Source organism: Haplochromis burtoni, unplaced genomic scaffold (genome assembly GCF_018398535.1).
Source record: "Haplochromis burtoni strain Fernald_Lab_line unplaced genomic scaffold, NCSU_Asbu1 Contig_466, whole genome shotgun sequence".
Taxonomy (NCBI): Eukaryota; Metazoa; Chordata; class Actinopteri; order Cichliformes; family Cichlidae; genus Haplochromis; species Haplochromis burtoni.
In genome coordinates, this window is record NW_024582827.1 from 32,535 (window position 1) to 52,002 (window position 19,468).

Below are 19,468 nucleotides of genomic sequence, written 5' to 3' on the forward strand. Positions count from 1 at the left end.
GCAATGCCCTGCATTTCCCCTCCTATCATGTTTCCTTTCAGATACGTGACTCAGCCTTATTCATCTAAACACAGGATGCTGAGACGCTGCACGATGAGGTTGCTAAAAGAAAAAGGGCTGAGTGTGCGGTAAGTTTCCTATGAGCAGTCAGAGTGTTTACACAGAGAAACTGCAGCTCTGACGTCAGATTGGCCGAAATAAACGTGTGTTTATAAGATGACTAATCATATGTGGTGCCCTAAGAAAAGCCTCTGCGATGGATTCTCACAGAGGCTTCAGTAATATTGTTTTTACTGAGCTGGAAGAGTCTCAGGATGTTACTACCGAAGCTAGAGCTCATTAAGCTGTTCAATTTTGGGTTGAGACAAAATAAACTTCCGCAGCTGACTTGGCTAAAGAGGAACTAACAAAAAAAAGAGACCCTGTCATTGTTAGTCAGCTGTTTATTATTTTATCAGCTAACTGACAAAGTCTCACCTCTGGCAGATAGCCTGCGCCTCCTTCATGGTGTTCCCTGCAACTAGGATGTGTTGAGGATCGAAGGTCATCATGGCCTGCATTTCTAGAATGGTGGCGTAGGTCAGAGCGTGGTACATGCTGTCTTTGTTTCTGCAAAACAAGCAAACAGAAAATTTCTGTTGTGATGCACAGGACGAAAAATATTAAATATTGCATTGTTTTACAATCTTTTACAGAACAACACATTAACATTTAGTTGCTTTAGATTTAGAATAATAAAACTCGACATCCTGGTTACATAAAGATTAAATCAAAAATATTTCTCATTCTGCAAAAACTTTTTTTAAATGCTTGAAGACATAAAATATTAATAAGCAGTCATCTGACAGAACAACAGTGTGGCCACTAGATGACGAATACCTGCTGACAAGAGACGGGAGATACTGAACAGTGTCTGTTGGCTTTCACGGTGACAAGGACACCGAAGTACTTGGAGCGTGTACCACGTGCACTTTCCCCACATAAATACCGAAATACTTGTTCAACTTGTTAATAAAGCTTCCTGGTCCTGATCTAAACAGTTAAACAGCTACTAATTAATCAAAACAAGTTAAAGATATACAACATATGTTTGTGCTATTAATAAGGAGTCCCACTGAAGTTATAGCGGACGGTTTAAACAGCCGTATGTATCCTGTGATTAACACATTTTCAAGCATGTCTGTTTGTTGGATCATATATTAAGTGACATGAAGTCAGAGGTGTGCAGGCAGGAATGCTGTCAGTCCGCATGGCCAACATTTCGCTGCTCTTCATCGCCAGATTAACTCATGTGACCAGCCTCTGGGATGTTACTCTGACCTCAGACCAGCTCACAATAAACAGATTTTTCACCCCATGAAAACTAGGCCAGCAAACATTAATCATGCTCTACTTCATGTTTCCTAATACAGCTATATCTATATATGTGCACACAAACTGGAAATAAAAGGCAAACGGAGATAAATGTGACATCATCCATGTGACTTTTTGTCTGTCATGAAAGAAAACTGCAGAATTAAGTAGAGACGTTTGTAAATTAACTAACTACAAACCTTCAACTGTTTGCTTAAATGAATTCAATCAGCTTTAACTCAGTAAACAAACACCAAACAAGCTCAGTAGCAACCTGGAAACAGAGAAGGCGCAGACTGAGAAGCAGGGAGATTTGCCTGGGTTACATTTCCATGGCGTCAGGCTCATTTATGTGAGACAGCAAGTGAAACTCAGGCTGGGAAACCTTTTAAGATGGAGTGTGATTTAAATTTAGTCACATGGCAGCAAAATATCTGTCAGATCTCAGTGATGAAAAGGTCGTAGCACCTCTGATAGCAGTAAAGCTGGGTCTCCAACATATTTTCACCACGTAGTTCCATAATGAAAGGGAGGAGCTGCTTTGAGATTCGCACAAACACGTGTGCACCGACACACACCTTGCATTCAGTTGAAGACGATGGAAGCAGCAATGGTAGTTCTGATGAAATCCAAACATTTTCAGTGATTTCTGCGCAGAAATTTGTGGACATTTGTCACAGAAACTTGTAGCTGATTCCTAAAATAACTCCTTGCCTGAATTAACCCTGATAATTTCACCCAAAGAAGACAACAGTACAGGCTACAGAGAAACAACAGCGCAGGTGTATCGAACACCATCCATGTAAACATCTGCCTCTCAAAATGAAAAAACACTTGACTGGTTACCGTGTGGAGCCATTACTCACGTTTCTATATTTTGCAAGGAAAATAGAAAAATATTTCTGTTCTTTGCAAGGACACACCACACCTGAGCTATTCATTTCCATATATGGAAATACAGTATACAGGACAAAAACAGAGCTTGAGCAATTCTAATGAGTTTGAAAGTCAATATTTGGTATAACCTACATCCTTCACCACATGCTGAACTCTCTTAGGTAGCTGTAATTTCTGAAAGTAATATTCGGGAATAGTTCTTCAGCTCTTCTTTGGATGTTGGCTGTTTTTGTGTTGTTCTCTGTCAAGATGATCCCAGACTGCTTCGGTGATGTTGAAGTCCGGGCTCTGAGGAGTGTGGTTGGGCGACCGGACGAATATATCGACGATAGGCTGAGCCCATTGTCGATGGTCAAGGGCGATTTATTTATTTATTTGCCCATGAGTACGTTTGCTAATAATGATGGAGCTAATAGAAGCAGCCAACATTAAAAAATAATAATAGCGCTGTTTTAGCAGCACCCTCTTTCATCTGCAAGCAAATGCCCCCTCCTCAGAGAGCACCCAAATGCTTGTTGATGCAGCTGCAGACGCTGGTGATAGCCTAGCATACTCAGCCGGATGGTGGACACGTGCATGCTCATGCAAGTTAGTCGTGTTTGAGTACTTTGCTCGCACTACACGTCTGCACAAGCGTTTACATCAGGTTTACCTGTTTCATCTGGTTTAAAGCCAAAGAAATCCAAAATTGGGGACTTTATATTTTTTTAGTGCTGTCAGCGTTAACGCGCCGTCATCACGACTAATGCGATTAACAATAAACCCATCTGGAGCGCAGACGGAGTCAAAATCCCTGAAATGTGTGTGTCAACGCATTTCGGGTAGTTTGTCCAAAGTTTGTTCATTCTGTGCTCCAGGTGGGCATCAAAAATCGCGTTAATCGTGACGACCGCGTTAACGCCGCGTTAACGCTGACAGCCCTAATTTTGGGGGAAATTAGTTCGTCCATGCTTGGACTTCTTTTTTTTTTTTGTCTGTCCCGTTTGGTTCTTTTTCATCAGAATTATTGTCTAAAGGTGAAGAAAGAGGCCCAACGGATTTACTTTACCAAATAGACCATCCCAGCCTTGCTGTAATGGTCTATTTGATTCACCTTTTAGTGTTTATTTTATTTTTTATTTTCACTTGCTAGATACGGGACAGACTTGAATGAGGAAAAGAAAAGGGAGACAGTGGCGCGGCTGCCCCTCTGTTGGTCTTCCTTGGTCTCTTGTGTTCTGGGGGCCTCCGGATGTCTGGAGTTTTGATCTCCTCCGTACCTGCTTCATACCCTGGAGGACGGGGCTGTGGCCCCCCCACACCCTCTAGCAGATCATTACTTGAAGAAACCTTTGGAATGCAAGCATGCTGATCCACACAGGTGTATACACAGACGCGGACTACAGCTTTCTTGGCTGCTGCCTCAAAGCACACTGTGCGCTGTCTATCTTGCGTGCTGCACAATATCGTTTATTATTTAGTATCTACTGATATCTACTGCTAGCTAGTTTATTGTGATGGTGCTGTTTTTTTATTATGTTGCTCTTTGTTGTTTGCTTTCTCTTCTGTTTTTTTTCTCCATACAGGTGACCCAGGTGTTTTGTTTTGTTTTTTTTGTTTTTTTCTTTCTTCCCCCCTTCTCACCGTCTCTTCTCCCCTTTGGTTTTCTTTCTCTCCCTCTCTTTCTTTCATTCTTTCTCCCTGTCCTATCCCCCAGTCATGTCTGTCCCGTTTGTAGCAACTGAAAATAAAATAAATACATAATTATAATAAAGGTCAATCAAATGGACCAATATGGCAAGGCCATGATGATCCACTTGGTAAAATAAATCTGCTTGGCATCTTTCTTGGCCTTAAGACAACAATTCTGATGCCAAAGATCCAAACGGGACACAAAAAAAAAAAAAAAAAAAAGAAAAGGGAGAAAGAAAGAGGGGAAAAAAACAAAAACCGACTAAATAAGCAGACAAAAAAATACAAATGTCAATCACCTGGATCACCTGTTGAGAAAGAAAAAAGAAAACAAGCATTTAACAAGGGATAAACTGAGTAAAGCGTAAGTAGTACACTATACACAACATCACGATGATATATGGGAATATAACTGTAAATACTAAATATTAAACATTATTGTGCAGCACGTAAGATCGACAGCGCACAGTGTGCTTTGAGGTAGGAGCCAAAAAGGGTGTAGTTTGTGTGTGTGAGCACCCGTGTGTACACCTGTGAGCATGACGCGCTTGTTTTAAAAGGTTCCTTCATGTAATGATCTGCTAGAGGGTGTGGGGGGGCCACAGCCCCGTCCTCCAGGGCATGAAGCAGGTATGGAGGAGATCAAACTCCAGACATCCAGAGGCCCCCAGAACACAAGAGACCAAGGAAGACCAACAGAGGGGCAGCCGCGCCACTGTCCCAGAAAGAGCTGAGGAGAGTCCCAGATGAGGGCTCACTCAGCAGCCTTTTGTTCCAAAAATATTATTTCCTGCCTGTCAAACTGTGTTATCTTTGGCATTTTTAATAGATTCAACTAAAGAAATGGGAATAAATGATGTATTTTTTATGACAAGCTTCTAGCAACAAAGTGCCTGAAGATATAATTCAAAGTTAGTTCTTTGCTAAGTTGTCTGACATGTGTAGACACAACACTGGTTCATCGGTTGACTTGAATGATTCATAGGTCTGAAACAAAAAAGAAAACATTTCTCTGAAGGTGCCCCGGTATAAGGATTGGACTGAAAAGGAGTGAAAACGCTGCCAAGTCCTTCGTAATACCCCGAGAACTATTGCTCAAGACCACAAGAAAGGCTGGTTCATTGGAAACGAATGCAAAGAAATGAGGCTTGACTCAAGGATTCTGACTTCTAATCATAAACAACTAAACATGAGGACCTGTGACCTGAATCCCAGCTAAACCATAACACAGCATCTAAAATTAAAGGAATAAACAAATCAGTGATCCAGTAAGATTTTCAGGACAATCGGACGCTTGAATATCTCCACAGACCTGTAATAAGTTAACCAGCTACAGGATGTACTTCCTGTGAGAACCTCTGTTCGGTTTCTGCTACTCCTCAGCTGCTATGGTTCGTTTGGCTTGGTGTCTAGCCTCTTCCTCTTCTGCTTCATCTCGCCCTCCAGCTGTCAGTCCACTTATGGTTTTATGTTTTTATCTGGATCCACTGCTTTTATACCAGTTTATTTATCGCTGCTTTCATTGACTGTTCCCCTGCCTCCTGATATGATGCACATTTTCAGTAATTTGACATGTAGTTTGGGGTTTTTCTATCACCTTTAATGGCCATTGTATTTCTCGTAAAGTAAATCAAGCTTCCAGTTTTACAACGGCTTTCAGTTAATGAGTGAAGCATAAATCTACTGTCTCCTGTGCTGAGCTGTCCACCTGCACAAACAGTGCTTAAACAGAGTCCATGCTTGCTAACAGCGCACTAATTCCATGTGTCCGTAATAACCGACCCCGTCATAAATAACTGCGGCGGAGGACTTTAACGCACGAGTCTCGCTCAAGACCAAAGTTATCCAAAAGATTCAGGGTGATTGCCGATATGGTGACCGTGACTGTAAGCCACTGACTAAAGTCTCTACAAACACAATATTGTTCCACAGTCAGATTTCCAATTAATATGCACTTTGTATAAACGAGGTCTTGCTCCCAATGCATCCTGGGACGACCTCCAACTACCTGTGACCATAAACATGGACGTAGGGGTAAATGTAGCAGACACAAGATTGACTAAATAGAAACTGTGTCCACATATGTGTGTGTCCTTGCCCCACATGGCTGCGTCAGACTACAGCTAACAGGTGGAGGAAAACAAAGCAAATCCTGCCTGCAAGCAAAGGTGTGAGATCTAAAAGTCTGAAACTAATGCTAACGTCAGACACAGAGCTGCTCTCTGAGGCCTCAAAGTTCAAGGCCGAGCAAGTGGAAGAACACAAAAGCTGCGGGATGCAAAGATTCCCAGGCTCTACAACACATGATAACTCCAGAAAACATCCCCGCTGATGTGTCCAGGTGCATTAAAATGATATACAGCATGCTGAAAGCCCAACAGCTGTCATTTCCTCTCATAAAAGCTTTTTCTGAGGAGAAAATGAGGTTGTGGGTGTCATTGGGTTGTGTACAAAGCAAACAAAATATTAAAAAATCAGTTTAATTGCAGTTCTGCATGTAAATGGAATAGAGCCGGCTGCACAGGGAGAAACCTGTGAGGCAGAAATCAGGACACCAACAGGAGTGTGAGGTTTTAGATTTATCCACATCGTCAGCACGGGTAGAAGATTTCCCAAATCCAAGTTTAAATAACAAACACCAGGAAAGACGGACCAAAAAATAATAATGTAAAAAACAAAGAGTGCGAGTTCATTCACTCTTAATGTCGTCACACACATGTCTCTCAGCAACAACACCACACACCGGTTTACTCAAAACTACAAACACAGTCAGGGCTAAAAGGAAGCTATTGTTTGATGCTGGGCAGCACTGGAAAGAAGAAACTGGGCTGAGGAGCGGCCCACAGTCCCAGAGGACGGATCAAAGCAGCGGCACGATAAAGGTGCTGATAACACGCAGTGGACACCGAGTAACACGATGACTCGGTGTTGGAGTACAAACCTGGAGGTGCCGTTTCTACGTGCTGTGTTATGTTAATGTAACTTAAAGCAGCACATGGTTCACATAACCTGTTCATGTAAACACAACAGAAACAGCAATTACAGTTTATTGGCTTTAATGTATCTTGTCTATTAAGACTTTGACACCTTATTTCTTATATCTATTGTACTTTTAATTCTCTATTTTATCTTTTTTAACTTTAGATTCAATTTACTTGTCCGCTGTGGGTCACTGCAATGCGGTGTTTGTCCTGCACTTAACAAAGAACCGACAAGAAGCTTGACTTTAACTGCACTGCAGTACGATGGTTCCAGCTGTCACTGATTCAGGACTCAAAAACATCATCTTACAGACTTTATTTTCCAAGCATGTTATGGCCCCGGCAGAGCCTGCTGTGATTTGTCCCAGTTGCTGTGTCATGTTGTCTCTCCAGCTTCAGGTGCCGCACTTTTGTGCAGCCAACTCTTCTCAGCAACTGGGTCAGAGCACAGAGGACAGCTCCAGACTCAGGAAGCATGTCTGGTTTTATATGTTGTGGCTGCCGAATGTGGGACCTCTGTGGTGCTTTGGCTGATTTAGCCTTTTTAACTTATTATTTTTACCTGATCAACTTCAGAGTTTTAATATGTTTCTCTTTTGATGGTGATCGTGGTCTGTCCATCTCTTTTAGTTAAACTGTTCGAAGAAACCTTCGCTTTATTTGCCTCCTTGTCTCCTTTTTCAAACCCGACACTTTTTGTTGTTTCCCCACATAATTGGACCTTCATGGAAACATCACAACACATTAAAAAGCTCCTTCTAATTGTGCAGCCATCTTCAAAGGCTGAATAGTGAATTTATCTTCAATATCGAAGTGTCCTCTTAATTAGAGAAACTGTACTGATCCTGCCACTGGGAAGAATTTAAAGCAGTGAGTGCTCTGAATGCTCAAAACAAATAAAGCACAGCTTCTTAATTCTTAAACTTTTATTGGACATTTAATTCAATCGAATTCATTTAGAGACGGCTTTAGATTTTATCGTGAAAAACCAAACAGCAATCATGGCAGCATGTAAAAAAAAGTGATCATCATCAGAACATTTTCAGAAAACTGGGTGACAAAGCTAAAAGCTCCAGGTCGTGACACGTCCACAGTGAGAGACACAAACTACTAACAGAGACCTGCAACATTAGGGGACGACTGTCTAAAAGTCCTCCAAGTCACCAAAGATCCAAGAAAAACATTCAAGGAACTGCAGCAGGGTTAAAATAGAAGAGCAGTGAGGTGAAATCACCGCAGATCTAAAGCTATTAGGAATCCTCTGAATGATCCCTTAACTCACATTTATGACCTTCATATCTTTTGATAAGAGTTCTCGGACGCTCATGAAAAAACATGGTCAAAGTTTCAAATAATGAGGCAAAAGCTCAGATTTTGGACTGCTGTCAGTCTGAACAGAAGCTCCGCCCACCTGCTGTTCAAACCCTCTGTTTGAGAGGGGGAGCCAATCAGCAGACAGTTGTCTTAAGGGAAGAGGAACTAAAACTAAACTTGTTTCAGACAGAGGCCCAATATCAGATAAATAAGAATTATTTTGAGCCGTGAAAGTTACTGAGAACACTCGAAAGGTCAAAGCCCGGCGAGAACAGCACCCGTAGCAGGTCGTTACGCAGGTGGTGCTCCTACCTGCATCTGAGCCGCGCCTGCGCCTCCTCAAAGTCGTTTCTGAGGAACAGATCCAGGGCGGCCATACAGTCCTCGAGAGCCAGCGTCAGGTCTGACCGCGAGCAGCTGCAGAAACAAAACAAACAGCAAATCTGGATGAAAACATGCTGAAAATACATCATCGTCCAAACACAAGGATGTAGCTGTGATCAAAGTGTACACAAAACAAGCCTGTGTCATATAAGGCAACCCTAAAAAGTGTTTGTGTCTTTGACTGGCCCCAAGAATAAAAACACAATCTAAAACACATTTTGTCCTGAATCGTAACATATTCATAAGTTATTAAATTCTCTGCACTCCTGCGAGACAGAAACCAGAAGATGAACACAGAGTGAGCCAGACGAGCAAACCGGCTGGAGGGAGTGCCTGTGGCGGGGCGGGGCCTGCGGTGCCGTGCAGAGGAGGCGGACGCACCTGCACGGCACCGCAGGCCACGCCCCGCCACAGTGCTCTTTGCTGTTACTGCTGCTGCTATTTGCATTACAGACATAATCATACATTTAGACAAGGACAAGCTCCGGGAGCAGTTTCTGAATCTTTTATTAAAGATAAAGAACAGATGCGCTTCGTGGCTTAAAGAAGATCACGTCACCTTGTATTCATCACGTGACGGGCGTGTGTACGACCTGGAGTCGTCCATCTTTGATTTGACCCGCTGTAGCCATGAAACTTTAAACGTATGTTTCACTTGTTAAACTCGGGGAGAAAACAGCAGCCAGAATGTGAAAAACTCGTTAATGACAGAGAGAAGCTAAGCTGATGGAAATTCTAAAAAACATTAAGCTCATTCATTAACTTTGCTTGGATTGTTGCTTGTTTGCTGTGTAATTACTTTTTATTACATTTACTGGATTTTGGACTAAATGACGTCAATCCCTGCCATGAAATATACACAACTGTTGATTTTTTTTACATTAAGTATTAGTTAATTAGCTTAATGTAATACTTTCGAAGGGTTTTCAGGAGAAAAGCATCTTCTGTCTAAAAAACAAATTATGACAGAACTTGTGGAACGATGCTCTCAGATTCGACCAAAATGCAGATGTTTCACCAAAACGCACAGCACCGCCTTTGGCAAAAAGCACCCACAGCACATGGGTGAAGGGGAGAGGATTGGGGCTTGTTTTGCAGCCACGGGACCCGGGCACCTTGAGTAAAATCTAAAAACGCTTGTAATACAAAATTATTCAAGAGTCAAATGTGAAGTCAACTGTCTGAGAGCTAAAGCTTGGTCAAAACAGAGTCATTCAACAGACAGAGATCCCAAGCAGAGCAGCAAATCTGCAACAGAATAACTGGGGGGAAAAATCAAGGTGCTGCACTGGGCCAAAGTCCAGACCTCACCCTCATTAAAATGCTGTGGTGGGAGTTTAGGAGAGCTGGGTAAAAATGAATGCATGAGAGAGGCTGATACATTTAGACAGGAAATGATGCTATAAGCATTTCTACAAGTTGGGGTGTTCTTAGATAAATGAATAAATCACAACCTGGTCTGAACAAGATTTTTTTTATTATATCCTGATACGTACAAACTTCTAATTGAAAGAGGGTGTACTCCATTTTTACGAAGCTAGGAGCCACTATTGCGTGAAATGACCTCGCTGTCTACTCTCTCCAGTATTTTGTGCTTTGTCTTGATTGTGGTTTCTTGTGTCTTTCTGTGGTCTCGATTTCCCCCCTCGGCCCCATCCAGTCTGGACAGATGGCTGCCCTCCCAGAAGGTTTTTTATGTAGAAAAAGGCGAGTTTCTTTCTTGGATCACTGGCTTTTTCTCTATAACACCGTTAGCTCTTTACCTTACAACATAACGTCTCTGAGGGCAACTATCATTCCCATTTAAGTGCAGGAACACACTCTGTCAGTATTACCCGCTCAGCCCATGTCAGCATTAGACAGCTGCAGAGGAATAAAAGAGGAAACGCAGCTACAGCTAACGTGTCTGGCACATTCCTGCCCATTAGAAACACAAAGAAGCCATAAACTCACTTCATACATACACATACCACCAGCAGCATGATAGAAAGAAGCACACATACTGGTGCAGCTCTGCTAATGACATGCGGGTGACTGCTGTGTTCACCATATGACCGGCAGCCAGCAGTTTCCTGCTAACAGAAACCTCCTCTCACTGGTGCACATACTGGTCCGTCTCTGTGCAAAACTCAGGTGACTTTAAGAAATGCTCTTTGTTGTCAGCAACAATACACACACACACACACACAGAAAGACCCACACTACACACACACACACACACACACACACACACACACACACACACACACACACAAAACACACACACACACACACAGACAAAATAATGCAACCGAAGCTATAAACAGCATTATATAAACATTAGCAATTAGCATACAATGATTAACTTATTTTACCATTGGCTATTTTCTAATTGAGTGTCCACAGATGATACTTTAATATGAAGACCAATAATAAAATCCAAGAGAAAATAATGCAGCACATTGTGCGCACATTTATGTTGTTAATCCTGCAGAGTCACATGTCTTCCACCAGTGGCCACTGAGTGAATCCAACCAGTCCAACCAGAGCTGTTGGTACAGTCCATACCGGTTTTCTGTACGAGTAAAGGTGCAGCGACGACAGAGTATTCAACCCCGTAAGCCACAGAGTCAATATTCTCACCTGCAAAAATCCCCAGATGTAGGCAGGAACAGATGAAAACACTGAAATACAATAAACCTGCAGCTCACTAATCCAGAGTGAAATCTGGAAACTCAAATACTGACAGAGTACTTCTGCATTAAAGAGAGAATAACACACATATTACACTGACACAGTGACGCTGACTGTACTTAACCTGATCTAAGAGTTATGAACCTGTAAGAAGTGCAACATTAATTTTAGTCACAGTAATACCCTGTGACCTCTCGGTCAAAGTCCCACCTTTAAAATATAACTGGGGCCCAGTTCAGAGTTTAAATGACAGGCCTACAGAAGAATTAAGAAATGCTAATACTTACACCAAATGTATAGCTTTGCCAAACATTTATTGTAACCTTACCCTAAATCTTTACTCGAGGCATGTTTAGTTATTATTTTAGATTTTAGAAAGTTGCTTTATATTGTAAGGTAAAGACACTACAATACAAGACAGAAAACCCAACAATTAGACAGTATCCTATGAGCAAGCACTTGGTGACAGCAGGATGGAAAAACTCCTTTATGACAGGACGTTGTAGTACCATATCACCCTATTAGAGCACTTCGCTCTCGCTCTGCAGGCCTACTTGTTGTTCCTAGAGTATTTAAAAGTAGAATGGGAGGCAGAGCCTTCAGTTTTCAGGCCCCTCTTCTGTGGAACCAGCTTCCAGTTTGGATTCAGGAGACAGACACTATCTCTACTTTCAAGATTAGGCTTAAAACTTTCCTTTTTGCTAAAGCATATAGTTAGGGCTGGACCAGGTGACCCTGAATCCTCCCTTAGTTATGCTGCAATAGACTAGGCTGCCGGGGGATTCCCATGATGCATTGAGTTTTTCCTTTCCAGTCACCTTTCTCCTCACTATGTTTAACAGACCTCTCTGCATTGAATCATATCTGTTATTAACCTCTGTCTCTCTTCCACAGCATGTCTTTATCCTGTCTTCCTTCTCTCACCCCAACCGGTCGCAGCAGATGGCCCCGCCCCTCCCTGAGCCTGGTTCTGCTGGAGGTTTCTTCCTGTTAAAAGGGAGTTTTTCCTTCCCACTGTCGCCAAAGTGCTTGCTCATAGGGGGTCATATGATTGTTGGGTTTTTCTCTGTATCTATGAAGCGCCTTGAGGCGACTTTTGTTGTGATTTGGCGCTATATAAATAAAATTGAATTGAATTGAATTGAAAAACTCCAGCACTTCCAGGTTGAGGAGGGGGGGGGCCATCTGCTGCGACCGGTCAGGAGGGTGAGGGGAAAGAGAGGAGAAAAGGGAGAGCATAGGGAGACGGGACAAAACACTGACTATAGAAAATTTAATAGCATCCAGAAATGGAAAGATACAAGCATCACGGGATGCAGCCTGAGCCGACTGCAGCATAACTACAGGGATGGTTCAGAGTCACCTGATCCAGCCCCAACTATAAGCCTTAGTAACAAAGAAAGTTTTAAACTTAAACTTAAATTAGTGGAGTCAAATTACCTGTTAGACTCAGGCTACAATGATACTGAGGTAGATAAGGAATCGTTAAAAACTGCAGTGTGTCAGCAGTATTAAACAGACGCCTTACGCAGCAGGTTTGTGTGCATGTTACATAAAAGAGGGCTGATTTTAATAATAAACCACATTTTTTGTGTTACTGGATTCCTGCTATTCAGATTTTTTAGATAAAGGCTGAAACCTGTGTCTGCAAAGCTGAGGACAGCAAAGCATCAGTGGATATATCATTTCCTTATAGGTGGAAACCGACTTAACTGGTACCGGCTGACTGGAAAACAAGATTTTGGCACCTTGAACGCAATCTGAGAAGAACAAAAATAAAGGAAATGGACTGTGTGAAGGAAAGAAAAGGCAGAAAGAGGAGAGTGTGCGAGGTTCAGGCTGTGCATACCACGCATCGTCCAAATAATTTAATTAGGTTCAAGTCAGCAAGTCTCAAATTCTGCGTTGATTTCTCCAGAGAGCAAATTACACAATGATGATCATTATCAGGCAAAGGCACACACACACACACAGCCACTATTCATACACACTCACACACCACTGCATGTGCTGATGCAAACCAATAAGTGCACACATGCACCCACACAACCACGCACACACCCTTTCCTGGAGTGACAAAGCATTAGTTTTATCAACTGTGTGTGACAGAGCTTTCAGCACATCAGACAGGCTGGTATAACATGTTCAAAGGCCTTGTTACGGGAAACAAAAGAAGCGAGCAGCTCCGACAATAAATCGAGCGAGTTTGTCCACATGCCTGAGAGACAGGAGTGGAAAACAAACGTCACATGAGAATGGAAACACGGCAGGAAAAGTCACATTCGCAGAGCATCTCACACTCTCACGACTGCATGAGAAACACACGTCATCCCAACATGAGCGCATCTTACCCGTTCGACAGAGTCTCTTCCTCCCCTGACATTTTCATCTGGCAAAGTGTGTGTGTGTGTGTGTCCGGAAGAGACGCAGAGAAAGCGACTAAAGTAAGAGAGAGAAAATAGCAGAAGTGGCTGTGAGCCCGGGGCCTTTCCAGCAGTGCAGTGCGATGCTGTGTGTCTCTTTCTGTAGCAGCAGAAACAGCAGAAGGTTAGGCAGAGAGAGAGCGTGAGAGAGAGAGGTAGGGATGAATGAAGGAGAGAGAAAACGAGGGAGGAACGAGAGGTAGGACGCAACAGCAGCCCTTAATAAGACTGGGATGACTATCACACATGGAGAGAAAGCCTGGCCCACCTCGTCCGATCATCACCCTCATGCTCCACACTGCAGTCTCCGCTCTGATTGGTTAATGCAAAATCAGGAGCGTGGCTGAAATGCCCACTTTCACAGTCAGGGGATTTTTCTGTGTAGTGAGGATACTTCCAAAAACTAAACCCTGGAGGAGCAATGTGCTAAAAGCAGAAGTGTTCATAGTCATGAAGCCATTTTTCGTCATAAAAAGACACAAACGCTACTGTAGGTGGGAAAGAAATGTAGCTTTCTGAGGCGCAGCTGGTCAGGGCTGCTGCAGAGGCTGCTCACCGCAGCGGGCAGGCGGTCCAGGAATAGACGTCGATGCAGCGCAGCGGCTCCAAAATGTAGACGCACGAGAAATAATGTGAAATCGTGAATGGAGAACGGGGGCAGTGCCAGGACTTGAGCTGTATATCACTGCGAACAGCCCATTGCCAGTCATCCATTAGATGTGAGTGAGTGTGAATGGGTGAGAGAGCGACATAAACACATGTCGGCTGTAGTGTCTCGACCCGCATCTTTAATAAGCAGTTAAAACGACTAAACAAGCAGCAGTAATCAGAGCTGTCAGGCTTTTTGTTTTACATTAAAGTCGAGGAGTTTAAGCCCAGTTAGCTGTGCGGATTTACTTTTTTGTCTTAAATACTGAAACTACAAACAAGTCTGTGTCATAACATGATACCTCAGCACTGCATACTCTCTTTGGACCACTTTTGTTAAGCACCGCCTCCTTTTTCTTTCATCCCACTGGCTGTGAAGCCGTGCCCAGATAATGCATTCACCAGTCAGCCACCGTGACCTTTGTGTAGTGTTTCCTGCATAATCGTGGGTGTTGTTCGCAGAGGAATCATGGGTAAACGGTGGGTTCGCCGTGACCACGCTTGAGCAAATATACTTGATGAGTTTCCACCTGTGGCGCTGCACGCGAAGGCTGACAGTCTTTGTTTCATGCATGACCCCAGTGTGTGCTCGGGTGTGTGGCATGCCAGATACTGTCAGTTTTTAATCTGCAACAGTGTGTTTGCTCTGAAACACCAAGATGCTAAATACATCATGTTTACTGTCACATTAGAAATGATGCAAAAGCAGCAAAATCTCACATCTGACCAGCTAAACCAAGGAGCAGCACTTCTACACTCAAGCTTTATTAAAGTAAATGTATTTTTAGTGAAACAGTTTTATTAGACAGCTAAGCGTTCATGCCACACGATCATATAACATATGCTAATTTGCTGTTTTTGCTTCCCTTCAAAGGTCTTACGGCGCAATCACAGCATGTTTATGAAGCCACGTCTTTGCCCATTAATAAACCTTTAGAAGTTAAACCACCACTCAGCCTGCATTGTTATATAGGAATTGCTTCCTTCCCAGAGGTGGAATGTAAAATACCCATAGCACCTATGTTTGCATACGTGATTATATTTTTATATTTAAATACTTTTTTTCCTGGTGCCAGGTTTTTAATGAGATTACTATGAGATGTAATAGAAACAGTCCTGATTCCTGGTTATTACTACAAACACATCTCTACTACTAACTGGTTTTGCCTCAAAGGCGTAACTGTTCCCACATATTTAGCCCAGTTTCTGGCCCGTTATTATCCAGTTACATACACTTCAGTGTGTTTAGTCATGCATAACCACTGGTAGCAGATAATGTATTAATTAGTTCAGTAATTAAGTGGTACTAACTTGCTATTGCCATGCTCATGTTTCCACTATTACCATGTTATTACCGAGTTTAATAGAAAGGGCCACCAGGTTAATTAAAGCATTCTTTATTCTCACTGATGATTTACTGAATTATTGCCATCAAATTACTGACAAAACAAATCTGATATAAAAAATTCATCTGCATCAGTTTGTTCCTCAACGCTGGAGGAAAATACTGACCGTCAATGAGTCAGAATTACCTGTTTTCAGATACTATAACAGCCACACATATTATTCCTCTCTCCAAAGTTTAACTGTGAACTTTAAAGCAACCGAGCTCCACAGAGATCAAGAGACAGCATAAAGCTTACAGTCATGTGACCGCGCTAAGGGCTTCGTACATATTACTGGTTTTGCTCCCATGAAAGCACAATCGCGAGAACAAAGCTCTCTCAGTGTCCGGCGCAGAAACAAGAGGGGAAAAAAACATCTATCTTTATAGAGAGTAGTAAAAAGAAAAGCCTAATTGTTGCTTTCATCTCTCGTGTTTGCTGTGAGGACATCAGAGGGTCATGGGTTTAAATTGAAGATAATTAGATTCTCATTGCCCTCCTCATGGTGCAAAAACACTCCTGCTCACTGCCCAACTTGCAAAAACACATTCGTTTGCAAAGTTTTGGTTTTTCACTTTGATCAGCCAAACAGGTCATGACATATTTAGCAGGTAGTGGGTTCCTATTGGACACATCTATGCGCCTGTCACATGACTGAGGAGTCCAGGCTGTCGCACACGGATGTGATTTTCAGTTCACATCGATGTGCGATGTCTCCGGGGGTTTTTGAGGACCCGGTTTGCCAAAATCGAAGATTTCAGAGCTCACAGACATGTGATATTAGAAGCAAATCAAATGTTTAAAGCTTTTACATACAAACAAATGTTGATTTATCAGCACAACTTAGCACGTCTTCAATTAAAAACAGCAGATGTTCACTGAAATAAAACCTTTTAAAAATATTTATAAAACTCAAACTAGCTGCCAGTATTGTATAAATATCTAAAAGCGTCCTTTCACTTTATTACGTGCTTCTGTTCTTATCAGACAGACACACATTTCTTCTCCAGGCTCTGAACGCTCATCATAGTTTGAATAAGCGATGCTTTCACGGTCACACTCAGGCATAACTAAAGTGCTGAGAGATGATGTTATTCTCAGGTTCCCTCTGTCTGAATTATTGATATCACAAGCAGGAGAAGCTGCCCGTGAACTCCTGACGACTTTGTTACCTCAACATGTGCATCTTTGTGTCTCGATGAAACCAAACATTTCTGTAATCTAAGCCTCGGTTTTCGTGTATGATCTGAGAGAGCTCACAGGCCAGTCTTACCCATTCGATGGATCTGTTGACTCCAGACCATCTTTGTCGTCCGGTATCTGTAACCTGAAACACGGGAACAGAATCGGGCTGTTTTAGAGAAAGGAGAGCAATCTCGAGGGATGAAAACCAGCTGAAAGACAAGCTGTTGTTTGAGGAACACGATCGTGAGAGAGAGAAATATGGACACCGATACATGAGGACACTCCCAGGCCACAATGACTCGCTGATTTCTACAGATATGAACTTGATGACTTTCAGGGAAACCTGTGTGAGACTGGGCTGATGTGGGAGCAAATATTTAAATTTGTTAAATTACATTTGTGAACTTAAAGAAACTTACTTGAAGTCTGTGATGATGGAGTCCAGCTCTGGACTGTTTACATCTGACAACCTGAGATGAGAAATGCAGATGAGTCTGAGCGTAACCGCCTGCCAGAGTTAAACTTATTGTTATGCTGTAATCAGAGCCACGATTAGCAGCGGCTTTATGTTTTCTTTGTTCCTCACAGTACGAAAACATGACGTGCGCAGTGTCACCGTACCGGCTCGGGGAGTCCGGGCTGTCAGGTACGTCTTGTGGATTCATTGCATCCCTGTGAACAGGTCAAAGGTCAGCTTGGGAAAAAAAACCCACAAGACTGAATCTCATTAAGGTAAGAGGAGGATGTCAGCTGGGAAAGTCTGAGGAAAGAAGGGCTGTAGCGAGAACGTGAAGTCTAACTTTTGAAATACTCGATACTATTCCAGCATATGACCGAGTATTTTCTTCTCGTCAGCGTCCCAGCACGTTTTTAAATATGCTGCTGGCATCAAATTCATAATGAGAATTGTTAAATAAAACTGACACCATCGATATTCAAACATATATAAAATATATGTAAATAATGTGGAACGCATTCTGATTTACCTACACTTTACATACAGCCTGAAGTAGGCTGCTAATCAATATAAACATCATACAATCAACAGATGTCCTGTAAAAACTAAAGTTGTTTGTTTTGGAGTGAAATCGCTAAAATCGTCTGTTCTAGTTAGAACTTTATTTACACATGAATGTGTAACAAAACACAAGAGAGACCCAGCTAAGTGTTGGGCCCCTTCAGAACATCACAAACTACATGGATCATGATGATGGATCATATCAGTGGCTAAACGCACGTAAGTGTTACATTATTAGACTTTTCTCCCTTTTTGAAACAAAACAAAGTATCAGATCCACTTCCCTCTTTGAGCCTCAAACAGCTGCAAAGTACCTGAAATGACCAGGTCAAAGGGAAAGGCAGCTTGAAACCTTGCAAGTATTATAACGGGACACTGGATAATAAACATTCAGTGCGAGTTAAAATAAGCCAAACATGGGGCAGTAACATAAAACTGAACGGTTTACATCAGCCTGTTAAATCTGACTTTCACTAACAGTAAAAAGCTCGCGTGGTCCTGACTGACACATCGTGAGCGTCAGGTTGACTAACAGGATGCAGAACACAGACTGACACACTTATAATAATAAGAGAGAAGGAACAGACACCAAACATCTCAGGAGGTTTCTTCCGCCTCTTCCTTTATTAACTACAGAGACTCAAACACACACCGGTGGTTTGCGTGGTTTATTAAAGGGTCCTGGAAATCTCGTGTTCACAGGCTCCAGTGTGCGCTAAACAACAATCTCAGCGCGATGACACGATAACCTCAGGCCAGCGCAGTCACATGACGCCTTAGGTTTAAAAAAAAGTGCGATTAAATCCCAGCAGCCGGCCTGACTTTGGAGACAGACAAGCACGGACACGGCCAACCAAGACGCGCCGATCTCCGGGAGCTTTTTCCTTCCACTCACCTTTTGCTGTCATGTTTCTTCACGCTTCGCTTCCAGCTGTTCATGAAACTCATCCCACAGCGCGGGAGGACCAGCGGCGACCGGAGAGGTTTACACAGCGGCTCACACTCACGTCACACGGGAGCGAGTGGAAGGGAAAGCGGCTGCTGCGGCTGCTGCTGCGCGTCTTCCTCCTTCCTGACGTGGAAAGGTGCGCTGCTCATCAACGCAATAATGACTTTTATTTGAATGCACAGCAATGCAGCCGCTCGCCCCGCGGTCCTAAAGCCGTCCGTGTTAGGACGACGCTACAAACAAGGAAGTAAACACAGGCGATAATAATATTCATAAATATGATCTTAAATGCCCAAAATACTAAAAGATATATATTTTTACAAAAAAATATTTAAGCAAATAATGTTTATTTTTTATTATTAAAATAATTTTGCATAAAATAGATAAATGTTACATAGATTTTCTATAAAATGACAGAATTGCTTTGTATAATTTGTTTTAATTACCTAATTAATTTATTTTTATTTATTTGCCCAGCGTGTTTACAGAAATACTTGAAAGGTGACAAAAACGTAAACACGGGTTGTTTATGAGTACTAAAGGTGCTTATGATACTATAATTGTCTTTATAATATATTTACATCTAA

The 19,468-nt window shown here is 42.4% G+C and overlaps 1 protein-coding gene across 1 annotated transcript in view; it reads right to left on the bottom strand.

The window, feature by feature from the left end:
* ttc39a (tetratricopeptide repeat domain 39A) overlaps nucleotides 1–19,024 on the bottom strand; it is a gene marked incomplete in the record, with an annotated part of 35,065 nt that extends 16,041 nt beyond the window's left edge. Inside the window, 6 exon segments of the mRNA XM_014341231.2 lie at nucleotides 478–609; nucleotides 8,529–8,633; nucleotides 17,003–17,056; nucleotides 17,334–17,384; nucleotides 17,536–17,586; nucleotides 18,828–19,024. Of these exon segments, the coding sequence (XP_014196717.1) occupies nucleotides 478–609; nucleotides 8,529–8,633; nucleotides 17,003–17,056; nucleotides 17,334–17,384; nucleotides 17,536–17,586; nucleotides 18,828–18,880 (446 nt within the window).
* Nucleotides 19,025–19,468: the final 444 nt, after the last annotated feature.